Consider the following 18,564-nt stretch of genomic DNA (forward strand, 5'->3'; position numbering starts at 1 on the left):
TTGGAAAGCAGAAGAGGCATTTTTGTTCAGATAACCAAGCAAGCTCCATGAAATGAAACATCTCACAAGGGTACCAGTTCTGCCTGATGTGTCATACCGGGATTGCTCGAGTGTGTGTTTGTGTGTGTGAAATCCAGAAGCCAGCGTCAGCCAACTGCTGATATGATACACTGAGACTTTCAGCTGTCATTATTTGACAGGCTCTGTGTGGATGGTAAGTGCTCCGGATGTCAAGGTTGTGGGGGGTCGAACACTTATTTTGATCTGAGTGGTTCACTAGGTGGCAGTGGTGATGACCTCTGCCTCCTGCCTGACAACTCTACCTCCACCGGCCACCAGAGGAGACATGTCAACAGGATTCAGCACTTCCCCTCAGTTTATTTCTTATAAAGATTTACTAAATCTCCATTTTCAAGTGAATAAATTGTGGTTCCAATTGAACAACTGCACTAAATACCACAGCCCCATCTGATCAGAACTTTTTAATTTCTCAATCTTTTTATGACACTATTCCTGTTAGACTTGAACAATTTTTTAGAGATGATTCATCTTAAGATAGAGGATTTGAGCTGCTGCCAACTTCTGACCAGGACAGGGGTGACGTAATCTGGCCAAAAAGCTGATCTTGTAGCAGCAGTCTTTTAGTCTTTATTGGTATGGTCAGGCACAGCCGTAGATCGTAGATCACTGCATCGGAGGAAAAAGTGATTTAGGTTCAAACTGAGCCATAATGTTTTGTTTTGACATCTTGAAAGGAGTCAAGGTTTTGGGATTTTTAATCGATTTAAAGGGTGCTTAAAAAAAAAAAAGCCAATACACCACCCATGTAACCACCTTCCTGAACCAGATGTCAGAATAGGGAATAAATTACTGAAATGTCTGCCGCGAGCCCAAGTTGTGGGCACCAGACCAGAATAGTTTGTTCAGACCTCATTTTATGAGTTAGTTTTCCCAAGCGGACTTCCATCCAAATGTCTCATTAAGAAGGCGGGCTTCTGCTGAAGTGAGCAGATTTCAAGGCCCTGCAAAACATGCCTGTGTAAAAATGTTGACATTCAGAGCTTCCAATTAGCCTCCTGAACAATCCCCACTGCAAATGACGTTATATCAAGTATTTCCTTGTGTATGAATATTGTAACCAGCAGGATTGTGTGCTATTGTAATAGTGTAAAACATTTGTAACATTAATAATATTCCTATTATTGCTAGCTGTGTCACAGCATTAAAGCAACCGGTGGTAGAATTTAATAGTCTAATAATAATTTTGTTGTGTGGCCACTCTCACTGACAGTGTTACCTCCTTATTATTATATTCTTCAAACGTCCAGCCACAGGCTTCAGTAGTTGTCTTGACTTGTTGCTGGCTTCTGTTCATGATTGAAGACCAATTTGGCTGTTTAGTTGTTATAGTCATCCTCTGAAGCCAAAGAGTTTTTCTGGGGCCAAAGAGTTGGAGTCGGGGCTGGAGTAGCACTTCCATTTGCTGCTATATTGTGTTCGCAGGAGAAAGGATCAGGGCTTCAGAACAGCTTTTTACATCATTCAGCTGACTAGCTTTGCTCTCCAAGGGATACACGTATGAACATTTATCATTCAAGGATTAATTGGGAGCTAAAACATGTTTGGTGCTTTTTTTCTTACTTTGTGCCTCTGTTCTTGTATTTTTGAATGATAATGGCGAGCCAGGGATGGACACTATTTCCAATATATGTATTTAAAATACATATTTCAGATTACAAAATAGTAATTTGTAACTTGTATTTTATTACACTGATGAAAATGCATTGATATATTGCATTAAAAGACATCAGTTTCATGTATTTTTGTGGTTTGGAAATACCATAAAAGGCTTCCTTTGAGATAATGTAGTCAGTAATTTGTTTCTGCAGCCTGGCTGTATAGAAAAGGGTGTTTGGAGGTCAGTTTATTGGGCTCACATTGACCTCTTGAGCTCTGACCAGGAAGGACACTGACCTGGTTGAGGTGAGGGGTTTATTTCCCACATTCTCGCCCTCAAACAGAAATTGTCTGCCTTCTAGACCACTTCATTTTCAGTGTAATGTTGTTGTTGATCAAGCTGTCCTGCGACAGATGCTGAGTTGTTGGCGAAGGCTGCACGTAGTGAGGATGATCAATATGGCTTTTTGTCCTCCGTTTAGCAACCTTTCTGAGATGACAAACCCTATTAATATTGAACTAGGGAGTCAATCAATCAATCAGTCAATCAATCTTTATTTATACAGCATCTGTTACAATCTGAATTGTTTCTAGGTGCTTTCCAGAATCCCAGGGCCTGACCCCCAACAAGCAACAGTGGCAAGGAAAAACTCCCCTTTAACAGGAAGAAACCTTGAGCAGGACCAGGCTCATGTAGGGGGACCCTCCTGCTGATGGGGGGCTGGGTAGAGAGAGAGGAGAGGAGAGGAGAGGAGAGGAGAGGAGAGGAGAGGAGAGGAGAGGAGAGGGAGAAGGAGAGGAGAGGAGGGGAGAAGGAGAGGAGAGGAGGGGAGAAGGAGAGGAGACAAGACCATGACCCAGTGGGGTGACAGAGGCCTGTCAGGTGATCATGTTTCTGGACCCCCGGCACTGCACTGAGGTCCAGCAGAACCAGCATAGAAACCAGTCCATGATCTTATTATTTACAACTTGTATTTTAGTGTTTTGATCAAATGTGGGTTAACTGGTTTAGTCTTTGTCTAGTAGGCTAACGGAAGCTACCAAGGGTGGTTTGGTTTACACTTGGGCCCAGGACTGAGAATGGGCTTTTAGAATATCAGCTTGTTAACATTCCATCCCATTTTTGCACTGGATTTTGAGCAGAATACACAAACAGTATTTTAATTTGACATATTTTGTGGCTGTGTATTATGCAGCATAATTTTGATCGAAAAGCTAACGGGACCTCTTCGCAGTGTAGGAATACGCAAATACGCTAAAATAATATTTTGGTAACCAACTAATTTATTTCCCAGGCCAACGCTTTTTAAAATTTGAAGGTTTCTTAGAGGGAAAAGCGAAGAGAGAAAATCCCCTTCACCAAAAATATCTACCATTTAAAAAGAAGCATCCATCCATCCATCTATTCATCCATCTATTCATCCATCCATCCATTCATCCATCCATCCATCCATCCATCCATCCATCCATCCATCCATCCATCCATCCATCCATCCATCCATCCACCCATCCATCCATCCTCTACCACTTATCCGGGGTCGGGTCGCGGGGGCAGCAGCCTAAGAAGAGAAACCTGTTCTAATCAAGTCTATTCTATCAATAAATGGCTTTAATGAGTCAACTTCAAACATGCTTGTGACTGATTTTGAATTCTGCTCATTAGATTCAAGTACAGGGCCTCAAAACAATAGAGTAAGAAATTCGGGATGTCAAGTAATTAAAAGCTTTAGATTAATGACGGGGTAGCTGTAAGTGAAAAATGGTTATTCAGAGTTCATAACTGTGTCCATTGAATTCCAAAACATCTCTATCGGAAAGATAAGTGACAGAAAGTGGATATGTACTGTATATTTACATTTAGCCAGCTGCCCCATCAGAACTATAGCTCTGTCCAGCACATGCTTGGCACCGGGATGATATTTGAAGCTCCTTGGTGCTTCAGTGAACTGAAAAGTCCTTGGTGCAGGGTGCGCGGATCACCGTGTACTTCTGAATGGGTTTCTTGTACTCAAATCCGTGTAGTGGGCCGGGAGGTTCCTCTTGTTTTTTTGATATAACTCCCCTCAGCTTCGCTCTTCGCCACACTCCACTGCCCATTGGGAGCAATGTGAGCAGTTGTTGTGCTGTTTTATAAAAAGCACACATTAACTCCAGAAACCAGCTTTAACATATTCATTTTGATAGAAGCCGAGAAAAGATGAGTACATTTGTGACTTCATCTAGCTCTCACACATCCATTCAGTTAGCCGTGTAGCCGGTTCAACATTCCTTTTCAATGTTCCTTTAACAAAACAGTTATATTGTCCAGATTTTCTTCATTCCTGTTGGGAATTGATTTAAAAGATTAACACGAATTTAACTGCACTGATTTTTGGGGTTGCTCGGTGATGTGTAATGATATCTTAAAGATTACAGAGTCATTGTCTTACCTGTGGTTCTTTACTCAACTCCATTATGTTGCAGATGTGGCTTAGTTTGTCCTGTCACTGAAAATGATCTTTTCTCTCATAAACCTCAGCTGTTGTTAGAAAGTGTTGGGTTTCATCAAGAAAGGAGAGTGGTCCAAGCTTTTTATGACTACAGTGAGTAAATCAATCACCATTCCAACTCTCATCCTCACAGTCTAGATTAACAGTATTGATAGATGATCCAAGCCAGAAAGGCCCGACAGCATCGAAAACCTTTTAACGGCTTTGAGTACGACAAATTCAGCACATGTCAGGAAAATCGTGTGGGAGTGTCTAGAAGAAAGGTCAAGCCACAATCAAAAGTGGTATTTTGTTAACAACGGCGGTGTGTGGCGTACCAAGCATGGCACTGCTGAACCTCCAGGGCCGTTTAATAGAACATGGTTAAGTGCTTGGCAAAACTCTAAACAAGGTTCACATTCTTTGGCCACTATACTGTAATAATTCACTTGTTCGTCAGTGGCCACTACCAAGGCAATGCTGCACTTCCAGTGAGTTGTTGTACCTCAGAGGCAGTTTCTCTTGGGGATAAAAGGAATCCCATGTATTCCATGTTCCTAATTCCATTAATCTGGAATAATGCAAAGTCTTAGCAAATCAATACACCTAATCATGACATTAGGTCTTTAAGTGGTAATAATTTACAGTGGCCACCAGGCAAAGAAAGAGCAAGTCTTCTGTCTTCATTCCCTCTTTCGCTCTTACTCTTGGTCTTGCCCTCAGAGACTCTGCTCATTACAGCCCTCACAAATCCAGGTAGATTAACAGAAGAGTAATTTCAGTTAAACTATTAATGAATGTTGCTTTAGTGCAGTTGTGTAATGCCATTGGCGTTCAAATATTAACTGACCATGCTAGTATAGATTTTTCATGTATTTTAATCCTATTTTCTGGAGATGTTCTGTTCACACCCCTCATGTCCGAGTCATTTGATTTTTTCCCCTAAGGTTTGTTTTTTTTAAAATTAATGTTATTGAAGCAATGACCACATCTACATATAACTTTTGAGTCATATTTATAGCACCACCTACTGGTGGCCAGAACTTACCTGCTTTACTAGTACGCTTGGAAAAATGTTTGCACATAGGCCAGAACTGGTGAAAAATGTAAATTTCTTGTCTATGGAAATCAAAGCGAATCGTGTTCATCATGTTGAAGGTTCCTTTTTTCTTCCCAGATGTCGCATGTTGCTGTAGCGCTGGCTTTTACACTCAACTTTAAAATGGTGGATCTTTGCCAGCCTTATGAGCGGGAGTGGGAAGACCACTCGTAGAAGTATACGCCTACTCGCCAACATAGAATATCCACCATAAAACCATAAACTGTTCATTTGAACCTTTTATTTCTATGCTCCCACCTCTCGTTTTGTGTGTAGTGTTTACTACGTGGAAATATGGTGTAACAAAATGCCTTTTTGTTACATCAGTTGTCCAGATTTTTTTCCCACCTGATTACAAGCCCTTGAAAATTACACGATCAATCCTGATTTCCGATCACATGCCCCCTTTTTTTTCTGTTTCTGCATTTGTGTGCACCTAAGAATCCTTCTCTAAACACTGAACCATCCATATTATGCCACTTTGGTTTTTGCAGTCAGTTAAAAACCCAGTTGCCTGCCTTTTCCAACTAATGGGTATAAATAATTGATATTAACTTTGTATATTGGCACTTAATTCATATATTGCACCACCTCAATTTACAATTTCCCACATTTTCATGGGGAGGCTCCCCCGGACTGAATATGTTACATAGTTCTGTGTCCAGAGACTATTTTTTTTTTAAATTTTATGTGCCCTAAATCTGAGTGAACACACTCAATAATCCAATATATCACACATGCTGTAGTGCCCTCGGATTCTGCTTGCCTAAGCTCATTCGCACATCTTAAAAACCTTTGGCTCCAGTGGTGGAGAGAAAGTCAGTCTCAGAGGGAAATCAAGAGGTGGGTTGGAGAAAAGATGAGCCTCTAACTTCTCTTTTAGAAAAAAAAAGATGTACAGTTTTTAGCCTTTATCAGAGGATTCAGTGTGTAACACGAATTCCGATAATTAATAGACATGAGGTGGATGAGGTTGTGAGAAGTTCTGTGCATACATGAGAGGTTACGAAAGTGAGATAAAGTCTTGAGCACCATAACAATCAAACATTCTGCTGCAGCAGAAATAGTGCTTTTCTCCCTTTGTTGCATGCTTTTCATTTGAATTGCACCACTGTGCATGCCCATAGCACCACTGGCCAACCCAACTGGGCACTCTGGGTAATAGCTTTTGCATCATTGCTCAAAGCAAAGCAACATGCATTGAGATGAAATATCAACTTGTCGCACCGCCAAGAAAGACGGCAGTGTCTCTGCTGGACCTGCCAGACTCCACTCTGTTTCCCTGGGTGGGGGGGCTGGGGTTCTGTCTCACATCAATGGGATTTCAGAAAGGCTACCACTGGAACGTGGCTCCAACTGAAGCAATAACCATAATGATGAGCTAAAAATAGATTTAACTTTTGCTGTGTGTTTTTTTCTAGTGCAGAGCAAAAATTATTTGACATATTGCATTACTGTTTGAGGCTAACCACCAACCTGCACCAGGTCAGTCGGCAGTGGAGGCCAGAGGGATCGTGGAGCAGAGAGCATTGTCTTTTATTAATATTTATGGGCTGCAGTTGTTGCCTTTATCTGACTTAAATTGTGTTGTAGCATTATTTATTGCACAGTGTGTAGGGGGGGATATCTCTTTTCTTTGAGGCAAAACTAATCTTGCGCTTCTGTTCCACTTGCTGATGAGTAGTAGACTGAATGTTTTACTAAAATGCTGTAACCCGCGAGTAAAAAGCAGAACTAAATCAACAGCTTTAAGGATTTCAGAGCTGTCATCAGAATACTCATTCTTTTCATCTATTCAGGCCTGATTAGGGAGTTGTTTATTTTGGAGAGCAACAGTGGCCTCAGCAAGTGATGATTCTCATGTCATCAATAAGCAACTTTAAAAATTGATGGATAAAACTGAACCAAACTCCGAGACTCGAGAATTCAAAAAATGGATATTCTGCTCCCACTTTTATGATTTTTGTTGTGATTACCAGTGTCTAACAATAAAATTAACTTAATAAAAAAGTAAAGGTAACAGCTGTAACATTCTTGATTAGATCATTTGTCATAAATCTGGATGTGGGAGCCAGTCGTACAATATTATAGCTGGCCTTTATGGCAGTGTGTTGAGCCAGTTTAAAATATTCTTTTACCAATTCAATTGAATCTCATATGTATTATTATTTTTCTTCCGAGTATTGAAGCCTCAACATAATTACTTCTGTTGTAATGATTCTTAGCTCCTGTGGGGGGCGCTGTGAGTGCAGCTGCATTGCATTTCACTTGGCCAAAACAAACATGTTTATTATTCATCAAAATAGGGACAGCTGATGTTTGGAAGGACCAAAATTACGTTGTGAGAAAGCAACTGAATCCAAGCCATTTTGAGCGAAGTGTTTGGGAGTCAGAATGCCAAAACTGTGCACCCAAATCAGCCACGCTGAGCTCTGGCAGCATGTGGCAGGACTGGGAGAAAACCCACAGATGCAGCTTCAGAAAATGTTTGTGCACAGATAGTAATAGAATCATCTTGAGCTCTATGTCTAGATAGTACCACCGCAATTTATGATACCAGCATGAACCCACAGGAGCAGAATACAGTACATATACTCCGCATATAGAAATATCTTACGCAATCAGGCCTAAATGATTGAAAAAAATGAGATTACCCTCATACGTATATGTGTTTCCAGCATGTTTTCCATCAGATGACTACGCAGTAAAATTTTTAAAAAAAAAGTAGCCCTGGAGGCTGGGTTTGGAACTACCCACGTGCTGTATTCTAATGTCTTTGAAATCCCCCACACTCACGTTCTGCCAGTTTCCTCAACTACCTTAAAACACCCGTTCCCACTTTCCTACTTGCATTTTTTTCTGTGGCGTCTGTGAGTCACAATTTTTTTATAGTCACCAGTACTTTAGAGTAATTTTTCCAATAAGGACAGAGTCTACTGCAAATGTATAGCCAACTGCATTGCTGCAGTCCTGCAGCTAATCTCCAAGAAACAACTTTGAGATACCAGATCTCTGAAAGCCTCTGGCATTGATTGGTCATGGCTTGCGAAGACGAAAGATCCAGGTAAACAGGATGTTTTGAGCTTACTACATGAGATGCAATCTCCTCCGCAGGAGACTGATAATGATAACTGGCTAAAACGTAGCTCTGAGATTTATTTTTACAACAAACCAGGTTTTATCTCTTCACAGTCGCAGATTTCAACAGTTTCACGTTCCCAAACAGTGATAAATATTATTTGGAATTGTTTCTGGTGTTGATGTCAGATGTAACCAGAGTGACTCGATGCAGGAATTCATTCTTCTATGTTTATCTCCCTTCTTTTCCTACCTCGCCTTTCACACACATGTTTTTACTATTTTTAAAAGGACTCCCATTGACTATGCATTCTCCAGCCCCTTACCCTAGCCCACCCTTAAAACCAAGTCTTAACAGTCAAACAACCCTCAGAAGTCGAGAAGTCAAAATATCCTCAATTCCCCAAAATTTGTCATTACTGTGTAGCATGTACACAGAAAGAGCTGCTTCCTCCACTGATTCATTCATTCATTTGCTTTTCTTTTTTCAAATGATAGTAACTGGAGACGAACTGCTTGTTGGGGAGCAGGGTTGTAAATGTCACTGCTTATCAACATGAGCCGTGATGAACCAATCCCCCAAATACACAAGCTTTAAAAGGATGCAGATAGGCCTGCATTTTATATTAAAAATCGCTTCAGCTTCAGTACATTCGCCAGGGACTCATCCTCCTTTTGTTATCCTCTGGAAAACATGCAGAGGGGTCATTAGAAATATTGGAATGTGGCAGGCTTGGGACACAAGCTGAGACGCCCTCTTCTAAAGCCAACAGACGTGACGATGTTTGACCATATTCATATGGAATGCTTCAAAAGGAAATGGTTATCAAAACATTGGCCAACAAGGAAGTGGGCAGTACTGGTGGTGACTTTTTACTCGCTGTTCCACAGTAGACAGAGGAGGAAAGGGGTTAATGCTAATAGCACGTAAGAATCCATCTCCCTTTCAGTTTATACAGAGAATTGTGGATCTGCGGGTGAGACAGCTAAAGACAAGACCGGTAATTTTGAATACATACACAATGCAACTGAATGAACATACAATGCAAACAGTCACACATCAGTCAGAATTGACTGATTTTTCGAAAGGTATTGTTATTGGTGAAGGCTTCCATTGTTGTATGTTGTTTTGCCACTAAGTACTATACAAGGTTGACTTTCAGCCTACAAACTGAGGAATGAAGAGCTCAGAAGCTCACATACGTCTGTGTGTGTGTGTGTGTGTGTGTGTGTGTGTGTGTGTGTGTGTGTGTGTGTGTGTGTGTGTGTGTGTGCATGTGTGTCTCTAAGCCTTTACATGGACAGATTTGCATATAGTGTGAACGTGTCTGCATACAGTGGGTGCTTCCTTGGCCAGCTGGGGGACAAAATCCCCTGCAGAGCATTCTGGGAGATGCTCAGAAGAGTTCACCAGAGACAAATCCTGGAGGCATCTTGGCCAGATCTCCAAGCCACCCCATCTAACTATGTGGAGGAGCAGCGGATCTATTCTGAGGCCCCCCGATTTCAGAGAAAAACTCAGAACTGATCTACTACCCTCCTCCAACGTTCATGCAATTTCCTATAATGCCCATCATTTCTCTACCGTAAAGACCACCCATCCACACAGTTCTGTTATAAGTTAAGCTTTTTCATATGTCATGTGTCCTCAAGTCATTTCCTCGATTTATTCTGATAAATACATAGTACAGAGCACAGCTACATGCGTTAGCGTGGATGAGCATGTGTGCGTTTGTTGTTTGTACTCATTTCTTTAAAAAACAGTCAGGATCTCTGTCTCATGCATCTTCTGAAACACTTTAACCCTTTCGGGGTCATGGGGAGGGAACACAATGGGTGAAGGCAGGTCCACCCCTAGATGAGTCGCCAGTTCATCGCAGGCCCTATATGAACATTTGTGGGTTCAGTACCTTGTTCAAGGGTACCTCGGCAGTGACCTGAAGGTATTCTGGCACCTTCCTCTACTACCAGAACACCTTCCATGTTTTGTCTGTGCTGGGACTTGAACCAAAAACCCTCCTTTTCTCAGCCCAGTTCCCAACAAAGTGAGCTACCGCCACGTCACTGTTCAGCATCTGCAAACTATTATCTATCTATCTATCTATCTGTCTGTCTGTCTGTCTGTCTGTCTGTCTGTCTGTCTGTCTGTCTGTCTGTCTGTCTGTCTGTCTGTCTGTCTTTTCTCTATATTTTTTTATGTTCTGATCATGTCTCTGTACTGTGGCAGTCTAAGCCTATAACAGCAGCACTAAGAAGGAAGTAGAAACTGATTTGTTTTCTGCTAGTGGCATGGTTGCTTGTTGAGCACGCAGAAATAAACAAGGGGAACAAATGTTGAAAGGCCAGCAGCACAATAATAGTTATTCGTGAGAAAACTGTATTGATCGAATGAATTATTAATCATGTTGCACTCAGGTTAGCAACAACGGCAGGTGAGGCCTGGTCCTACCGCTCTTTAGTGTACGTTACACACATGGAACCAAAATCAATCCTAGTTGTGCGAACATGACAGCAACAGTGGCAGTCTTGTGTTTGTAGTCAAACAACATTCTAGTTGGATAGGCAGACTTTCCACAGACTGCAATTACATTACTTTATTACCCCAAATGAAAAAGTAAAATGTGATTAAGATAAAAAAAAAAAAAGTTTTAATCTAGAATCTTTAAATAATAATAAAAAACATATTTTACCTTGGAAATTTTTTTTTGCCTCTACAATATTGAGCCCGAGCACATTGAGTCTAAAACTCATGAAGTATAACTCACACAAACACAATTTAGAACAACAATGGGAATGTTTTCAACTCAGACCAGACCTTGATTTATAAGGGCTTGTGTATTTTTGCAAACAATAGGCATTTTAATTGCTTTTTATATCAAAAGCCCTTGAAAGCCTTGTATATGTGTGCATGCTTCCATATTAACAGCACATCTGTGTTCTGCAGGGTTTCATGTGCAAATTATTAAATATTCACATGTCTCGACCTTAAGCCAGGAGCAGTTTGGGCGTTTGGATCCTCACTAATGGGCTTGTGTATATGCATCTGATCAGCTGACAATATTTAATGGTTCAACAGCAAACATTATGAAAATGTGCCTCAGTTTCTTGCTTTTACTCTAATTGCTGGCAGACATCAGTCATAGTTTCAGTGACAGCACAATGTACCTGCAACATATTTATTTAGTGTTAACAGCTGTTCAGAAATACATTGATTTAATCAGTGTCTGAGCAATAATTATGGTCATGTTTTATTAGACAGCTCAAGCTAATAATTGCTAATGACTTTAAATCAGTCATCCATCTTCCACGCCATCCAAATAAACAGTTGTATCAGGCAAATTTGCAAATCTATTTAGGCCAAAATCTGAGGCTGAGAACCTCATTCCATTTTAAATTAAGAACAAGACTCCTTTTATTGATGCTGCACAAGAGGAAATATCTTGGGAGGATAAATTCATTAATGAAGTGTATTCCATGTCGGGGAACCTGAGCCTGTGGTTTAAAGGCTTTATGTCCTCTGAATGGCTTTAGAATACGGACCTTGATCTGAACGAGTGGCTAACTAGGCTCACCACAGCTGAAGCTTTTAGCCATGTTATATTATTTAAGAAAAGAAAACCCGCTGTGGTATTTACAGTATAATGGATGATGCAGGCAAGCGTGTTTAGATTAATCTGTAGGCATATTAGTACTGTTAACATATTGCCCATGCACATTAAAGTGCTGTTTTTTTTTTGGTAATGTGCACAGCCAGATTTACGTTACTGGAGCCAGAGTTTTCTTTATTGTTATTATTATTTATTCTACTTAAGAGAAAAAAGCCCTTTGCATTTAATTGTTATAAGTAATTGAGTCATGTCATTTGTTATTACACTTCATAGACATTGTCCTTTTGTAGTACAGATGATGATAAATGAATAAGTGAGGTAATGTGCATGAAATGTTTGAGCTGATGAAGATCCCAACACATCATTAAATCATTTTTGTGGATGAAGTCAGTGTCAGTAAGAGCCCCCCCCCCCCACCATTGGCATTTATTTAACTCCTTTATTCCGCCCAGAAGGTCAAAGGAAAGGAAAACAGCTCCTGTACACATAATAAATGTCAGAGTGGGTAGGCGAAGAGACACTTTTGACATTTTGGTTGAACAAACTTTGTTATTTTAAGGCCCAAGTTTTTTGATTTTTTCTTTTGGAACCATAGGAGTAACTCTCCCTTTCAAAGTCAATTTCCAAGTCAATTAGCATTCGCCTGCATTTGGTTTGGGCTATTAGAAATTGCTGCCTGAATGATCTTTGATCGCATTAATTGAATTGTTTCCCTCCCTTTGTGTTTCATTTACTCTCTCACAGGTTCGTTGCTGTGTGATGGACGAGTGACACACCTCCTTTTTCCTATCCTCATCCTTCTGCGGGCTCCCCTGTTGCTCAGCCTCAGTGAGCGTACCTGCCCGAACAACTGTCGGTGTGAGGGAAAGACTGTCCATTGTGATTCAGCTAGCTTTTTAGACGTCCCTGAAAACATCTCATCTGGCTGCCAAGGCCTATCGCTGCGGTATAATGAACTGCATACCCTTTTACCGTACCAGTTCGCTCACCTCAGCCAGCTTCTCTGGATATACTTGGACCATAATCAGATTTCGGCTATTGACAGCCGAGCATTCCAGGGGGTCCGCAGACTTAAAGAACTGATACTGAGCTCCAACCGGATCACATCCCTGCACAATTCAACATTCCATGGAATTCCCAATCTCCGCAGTCTGGACTTGTCCTACAACAAATTGGAAATACTGCAGCCAGGTCAATTTCATGGCTTAAGAAAACTACAAAACTTACACTTACGTTCTAACGGCCTCTCTAACATTCCGATTCGAGCATTCCTAGAATGCCGAAGTTTGGAATTTTTAGATTTGGGGTACAATCGGATCAAGGCCCTTACTCGTACGACATTTTTAGGGCTTCAGAAGCTGATGGAGTTGCATCTCGAACACAACCAATTCTCTCGGATCAACTTTTTTCTCTTCCCTCGCTTGGCTAATTTACGATCGCTCTATCTACAGTGGAATCGCATTAAGGTGGTCAACCAAGGCCTTCCCTGGACTTGGTACACACTGCAGAAGCTTGATCTCTCTGGAAACGAAATCCAGACCCTGGACCCGGCTGTTTTTCATTGTTTACCCAACCTTCAAGTCCTCAACTTAGAATCAAACAAATTGTCCAATGTATCTCAAGAAGCAGTTTCAGCCTGGATCTCACTGACCTCGATCAGCCTTGCTGGAAACATGTGGGACTGTGGGACCGGCATATGCCCACTTGTGGCTTGGTTAAGGAATTTCCGGGGCACTAAAGACACCACCATGATCTGCAGCAGTCCCAAGTATCTCCAAGGAGAAAAAATTATGGAAGTCACAAGCAGCCACGGTATTTGTGAAGAAACTGACTATGTTCTGACTGAAACCCCATCGCCAATGTCAGACCTGATTTCTGAAGGCACTCCTGAACCAACCTATGCCCCAACTAGTGGTTCTCCACCAAATCTAGCAGACAACACCTTTGGCCCTCCTTTACCCTTTAGACCTCAGCCAATTCCTCACCCTACATTTCCAGGGCATATTAGTAAAGGTCCAAGAGACTCAGTTGCTCGCACTCGACCCACACTTGCACCACCCGCAGATATGGAGCACATGACTCTGCACAAAGTCGTTGTGGGCAGCGTGGCGCTGTTCTTTAGCATGTCCCTGCTTTTGACCATCCTCTATGTGTTGTGGCGGCGCTATCCGGGCGCAACTAGGCTGCTGCATCAGCGATCCATGGTGGTACGGAAGCATCGCAGAAAGAGCCCAGAGCCAGAACAGAACCTTAGCTCCCAGCTTCAAGAGTATTACATGAGCTACAACCCCGCTGCTACACCAGAAGCGTTGGAGGTGCTTGGAAATGGCACCGGGTCCTGTACTTGCACAATGTCTGGCTCCCGGGAGTGTGAGGTATGATCCACCGAATCAGCCTAATAATAAAAACTCAAACTCTGTATACAAAGGCTCAGCAGAGAGGTAAATCCCTTATCATATGCCCTATTAAGACACTGTTTAGTCAATCACATTGACTATTTGCTGATGAACCACTTTAATCAAAATGTTAGATGCTTCCAATTATTCTGGTTTGCATATAAAATCTGAAAAATGAAAACAAAATAAACATGTCTAGCATAATTCAGTCTAAAGTATAATACGTTTTAATGCAGTAATGTTTTCTCTGGGGTTAAATGTATGTGACTTTATTGATGTGATTATCCCTTATTTGTTATTTAAATTCCACTGGCAAAAGACACCTTGAATAATTGGATGCTGATTAACTATTTTGCAAACACCACACTATATCAGCATGGATCGGCATGGCATGGCTCCTGTTCAATGCGATTCATTTCAAATGGACATTAATGCATTTGCATGTTAGTGTGTGACCATACATGTGTGTAAAAAATAGTTATTTAAAAAAAAACACACAACATCTTCAACATATGCTTGCTTTCAATTTAATTGAAATGTTACATGTGGGTGTGCTGGGTATCAACCCCGCTGTATAAGTAATGGTTATCGAGACATTTATGGAAACGTGCACACGGGCAAAATGGGGTTAAAGTTGTATTCCTACGAAATAGATGAAACAATTTGAACATTAATCAAATATTTAGGCCGTAAAGCCTCTGAGATGTGAGGTGAAAGATATTTTACATCCCCTACGTCTGTCATGTTGTAATCTTCAGGGATATGACAGAAGAAGTGAAAATAAAATCCCATTTGAGTTGCTTCTCATTCAACCAGCTCCATCACTGGCTCACAATTCACGAGGAAGAATTATGCACATAAACTCTGGAGACAGTACTGAGCATTTCTCTGACATTAAATAGCTGTTCTCTAGACTTTAAATTAAACCCATATTAAATGAAAATGAAATACATTTAAAATCAAATGTATTAATGTGAATTGATGTACTCAGAGCAAGGACAGCCATGTAAATATGTCTGGTTTTCAAAAATAAAACCTGCCTCCATGAAAAAATACACAAAAAATGCAAGTGCAAGATGGGCCATAATTATCCTCGTTCCACAATAATGGGAAAATAAGGCTGTTGATAGAAACCTACATATCAAAATATTTTACCCAATAATAATATTTTCCTATTTAGAACATTTAGAATTATTTCCCGAAATGCTTCACATGTTATTCAGCACTAAACATTGGCCTGAAATTGTTACCAACTGTATGCTGTGTGTCTATTTTCTCCTCTACCTGTCCTTCCCCTTTCACCTCCCTCTCTACCCAGCCGGCCATCAGCACGAGGACTCCCCCCCCATGTCAGCCTGGTCTTGCTCAAGGTTGCTTCCTGTTAAAAGGGAGTTTTTCCTTTCTTTTTGGAGGGGTCAGGCCCTGGGATTCTGTAAAGTGCACCGAGATAATTTTGTTTGCATCAGACGCTGTATAAATAAGGATGATTGGAATTGAATAATTTCTTCTTTTTTATATTTCCGACTTCTCTATCAGTAGATTACTATTAACAGATTACTATTTATGACCGGGACACTACATTTGACATTTTAAATATTTGTAACTTCATTGTTTCAACTGGGAAATAAAGGAAAAGGACAGAAATGATACAGCTAATTTAGAAGGCATGCAACGGCTTGTGCTCTGGTGAGAGAGCAGCTAATCAATGAGACTCTTGCCTGGGCTCTAGCAGTGAGCAGGTTCAGCCGGTGTCACGCGGCTCATATGATGGATGATTGCTGCGATGAGCAAATTCCAATGCATATCTTTTCGTAAGCAGTTCAATTGGAAACAGGCATATTGAGGAGGAGAGAAGTGGGCCCCAAAGCAACCCAAAGCTGTCTGCTCTGGCTCATTCATGGCCACTTGAATGTGCATTTAATTTGAATCGGCCATGATTGCATCCTCTCTTTCTAGAGTAACATGGTCGCCATAGCAATTAACACCAGTATTAAGCCATGTCAGCATGTCATTATTCACTTTTACAAAAAGGACGATGCGATTCTCCGTACCAGAAACAACAGGATGTCATTAAAACCAAGTCCCTGTCTTTCAGAATCCAAAACAATGATCAGGAAAAGAAGACAGATCCAAGTTCATCTACTGTGAAACTCACACCTCTGGCGCTGATATGTCTTTCCCCTCCTCTCTTTCCTCGCTGTAGCTATTTTCGGTGCAGTTGATGTCAGCGTTGCGACTCACAGTATATCCATAAACCAGATCTCACGCTGAAAACAATTGCATCTTGTCATCACTGACAGGCGTCCTCGGCAGTTTGTTGAGGGAGGGGGAGGAGGGAGGGGTGCAGGGCTAATTTTAGGTGTTAAATAATTGAGATGCTGGCACAAACGTCGTTTAGCCTGATGACATTGCCATCTTGCTGGGCAGCAGAGATGACTGTGCTAAAGGGCCAATAGTCCCTGTTCACGCTAAAATGGAAAAATAAAAAGTGTTACGCCATATTTACTCTGCTGGGGATGGATTTAAGTTTCAGAAATTGACTTTTTGAATGTCGACAATCTTCGGAGCCTACTACCTTCTTTTCACTTTGGGGTATAAGATCTCTCTCGGTTTTTAGGGAGAGGTATAACACATTACCTTTGGAAGGGGGGCGGGGGGCATCATTATTTGTGAATTATTAATGAGTCTATTTTCAGTGTTATTCAAAAAGGTCTTTTCTCATGATAGTAATTGCTGTCAGTTACTTCTCCGATTACCTTTGCAAAGGCAGAACAGATGACACATGGGGTATCCATTTATGTTTGTAAGTTTGCTTTTTCAATTCTTCGCTGGAAGAAAATGAGACACAGAAGAGTAAAAAAATGCAAAATCTAGTACACAGAGATTTAAATATAACCATCGGGGGGCTCTTCACATTGATTATATTTAAGAGACAGACAGAGTATTACTCTAAAAGGAATGCTATCTAATATAGATGCATATAAAAGTGGAATAAGGACTTCAAATGGTGCACAATTTAACTTTAATGAAGACAGGTCGAGCAGCATTTTATTTTCTTCGAGCCAATCCATTTCATTTCTCCTTGACTCTTTCGCTAAGGCAAGCTACAGGAGGACAAGGTACATTGTTGTATGTGGTAAATGGAAGTCTATACTTCAGCTGCCAAATTAAAAACGTGGAAAAGTAACTGCAAGAAAGCCTATCGTCATCCATCGTGTTAGAGAATGGATGATAGATTTGAAAAAGTCCTGGTAAACCCACACATGCTACTTAACGAGACTTCAGCTGAGTCTGGAGCAAAGAAAACAACTCAGTGTACATCCTGTTATAATTGGACCAACCTAAATCTGTTCAAAGATGTGACCAGTGATGAGGTCGCCTGCTGTGGAGATTTCCACACTGCCATGGATATATAAATAGATGACAGCTACACAGGATTTCTTTGCCGACTCCAGGGTGTGCTGAGGTTTCTGCATTATACATTCATTTTAAAATACAATCAATAAACCAGCAAATTAACATATTTGTTCCATATGTTTGTTAATTATAATACAGATTTAAACAAACAAACACCTTAGAAACAGTATACACTGTAGAATATACCTTTTTCCAATTGGTACTATCAGGACACTGTGATTGGTAGGTTGCTTTTCCTTGGCGATATATTTAACAAAAAACAACTGACTACAAGTAGGTACGTCTGATTATCTACTAAGTGCAGTCAGTTTAACTTAACAGACATTTTAGTGGATTGAAAACTATAAATATTAACCAAAGACCAAACTGGATTTTGAACTGGACTTTATGTTCTTTACGTGCAACTCAAGTACTGAACTTTTGTATTAGGCGTGCCCTTCATCTGTACCTGCCTTTAAGACAGACACTCTCCTCTCTGCCTGACGTCTGGATGGAACTCCTCTTTCCACAAATAATTCTCCATTTTCATGACATTAGATCCCCTGCGTAATATATTGTGGAATTTTAGTATGTTCTTACCAACTCAGTCAGCTGTTCTTTGTTTAATCTCCATTTGCTTTTCTTCATGAACCACGCCCACAGATTTCTTACCAGCCGCACAAACCTTCTTGGAAACCGGATGAGGAAAACCTTCTGCCTCGAATATGTGTCAAGGACAAGCTGCAGGAGTTTTTAACAGCCTGCGACACACCCAGTTAAACTGATTAAGCCCAACCATTATAACCCATGTGGCTGCACCAGGGTCCAGTCTTTTGTGCTAT

The 18,564-nt window shown here is 40.9% G+C and overlaps 1 protein-coding gene across 2 annotated transcripts in view; it reads left to right on the forward strand.

Moving 5' to 3' along the window:
* Positions 1-18,564, forward strand: part of lrrtm4l1 (leucine rich repeat transmembrane neuronal 4 like 1) — a 47,378-nt gene that overhangs the window by 4,143 nt on the left and 24,671 nt on the right. The window contains exon 2 of one of the 2 annotated variants that reach the window (XR_003888686.1): positions 12,675-14,371. Coding sequence is in view for 1 of the 2 variants with exons in the window: in XM_029837199.1 (XP_029693059.1) it covers positions 12,675-14,305 (1,631 nt within the window). In the remaining variant the exon portion in view is untranslated. The remainder of the gene's footprint in view (positions 1-12,674; positions 14,372-18,564) is intronic. The other variant, XM_029837199.1, reaches the window with a different exon arrangement.

The sequence above is a fragment of the Takifugu rubripes genome, chromosome 6 (genome assembly GCF_901000725.2).
Source record: "Takifugu rubripes chromosome 6, fTakRub1.2, whole genome shotgun sequence".
NCBI classification, from domain to species: domain Eukaryota; kingdom Metazoa; phylum Chordata; class Actinopteri; order Tetraodontiformes; family Tetraodontidae; genus Takifugu; species Takifugu rubripes.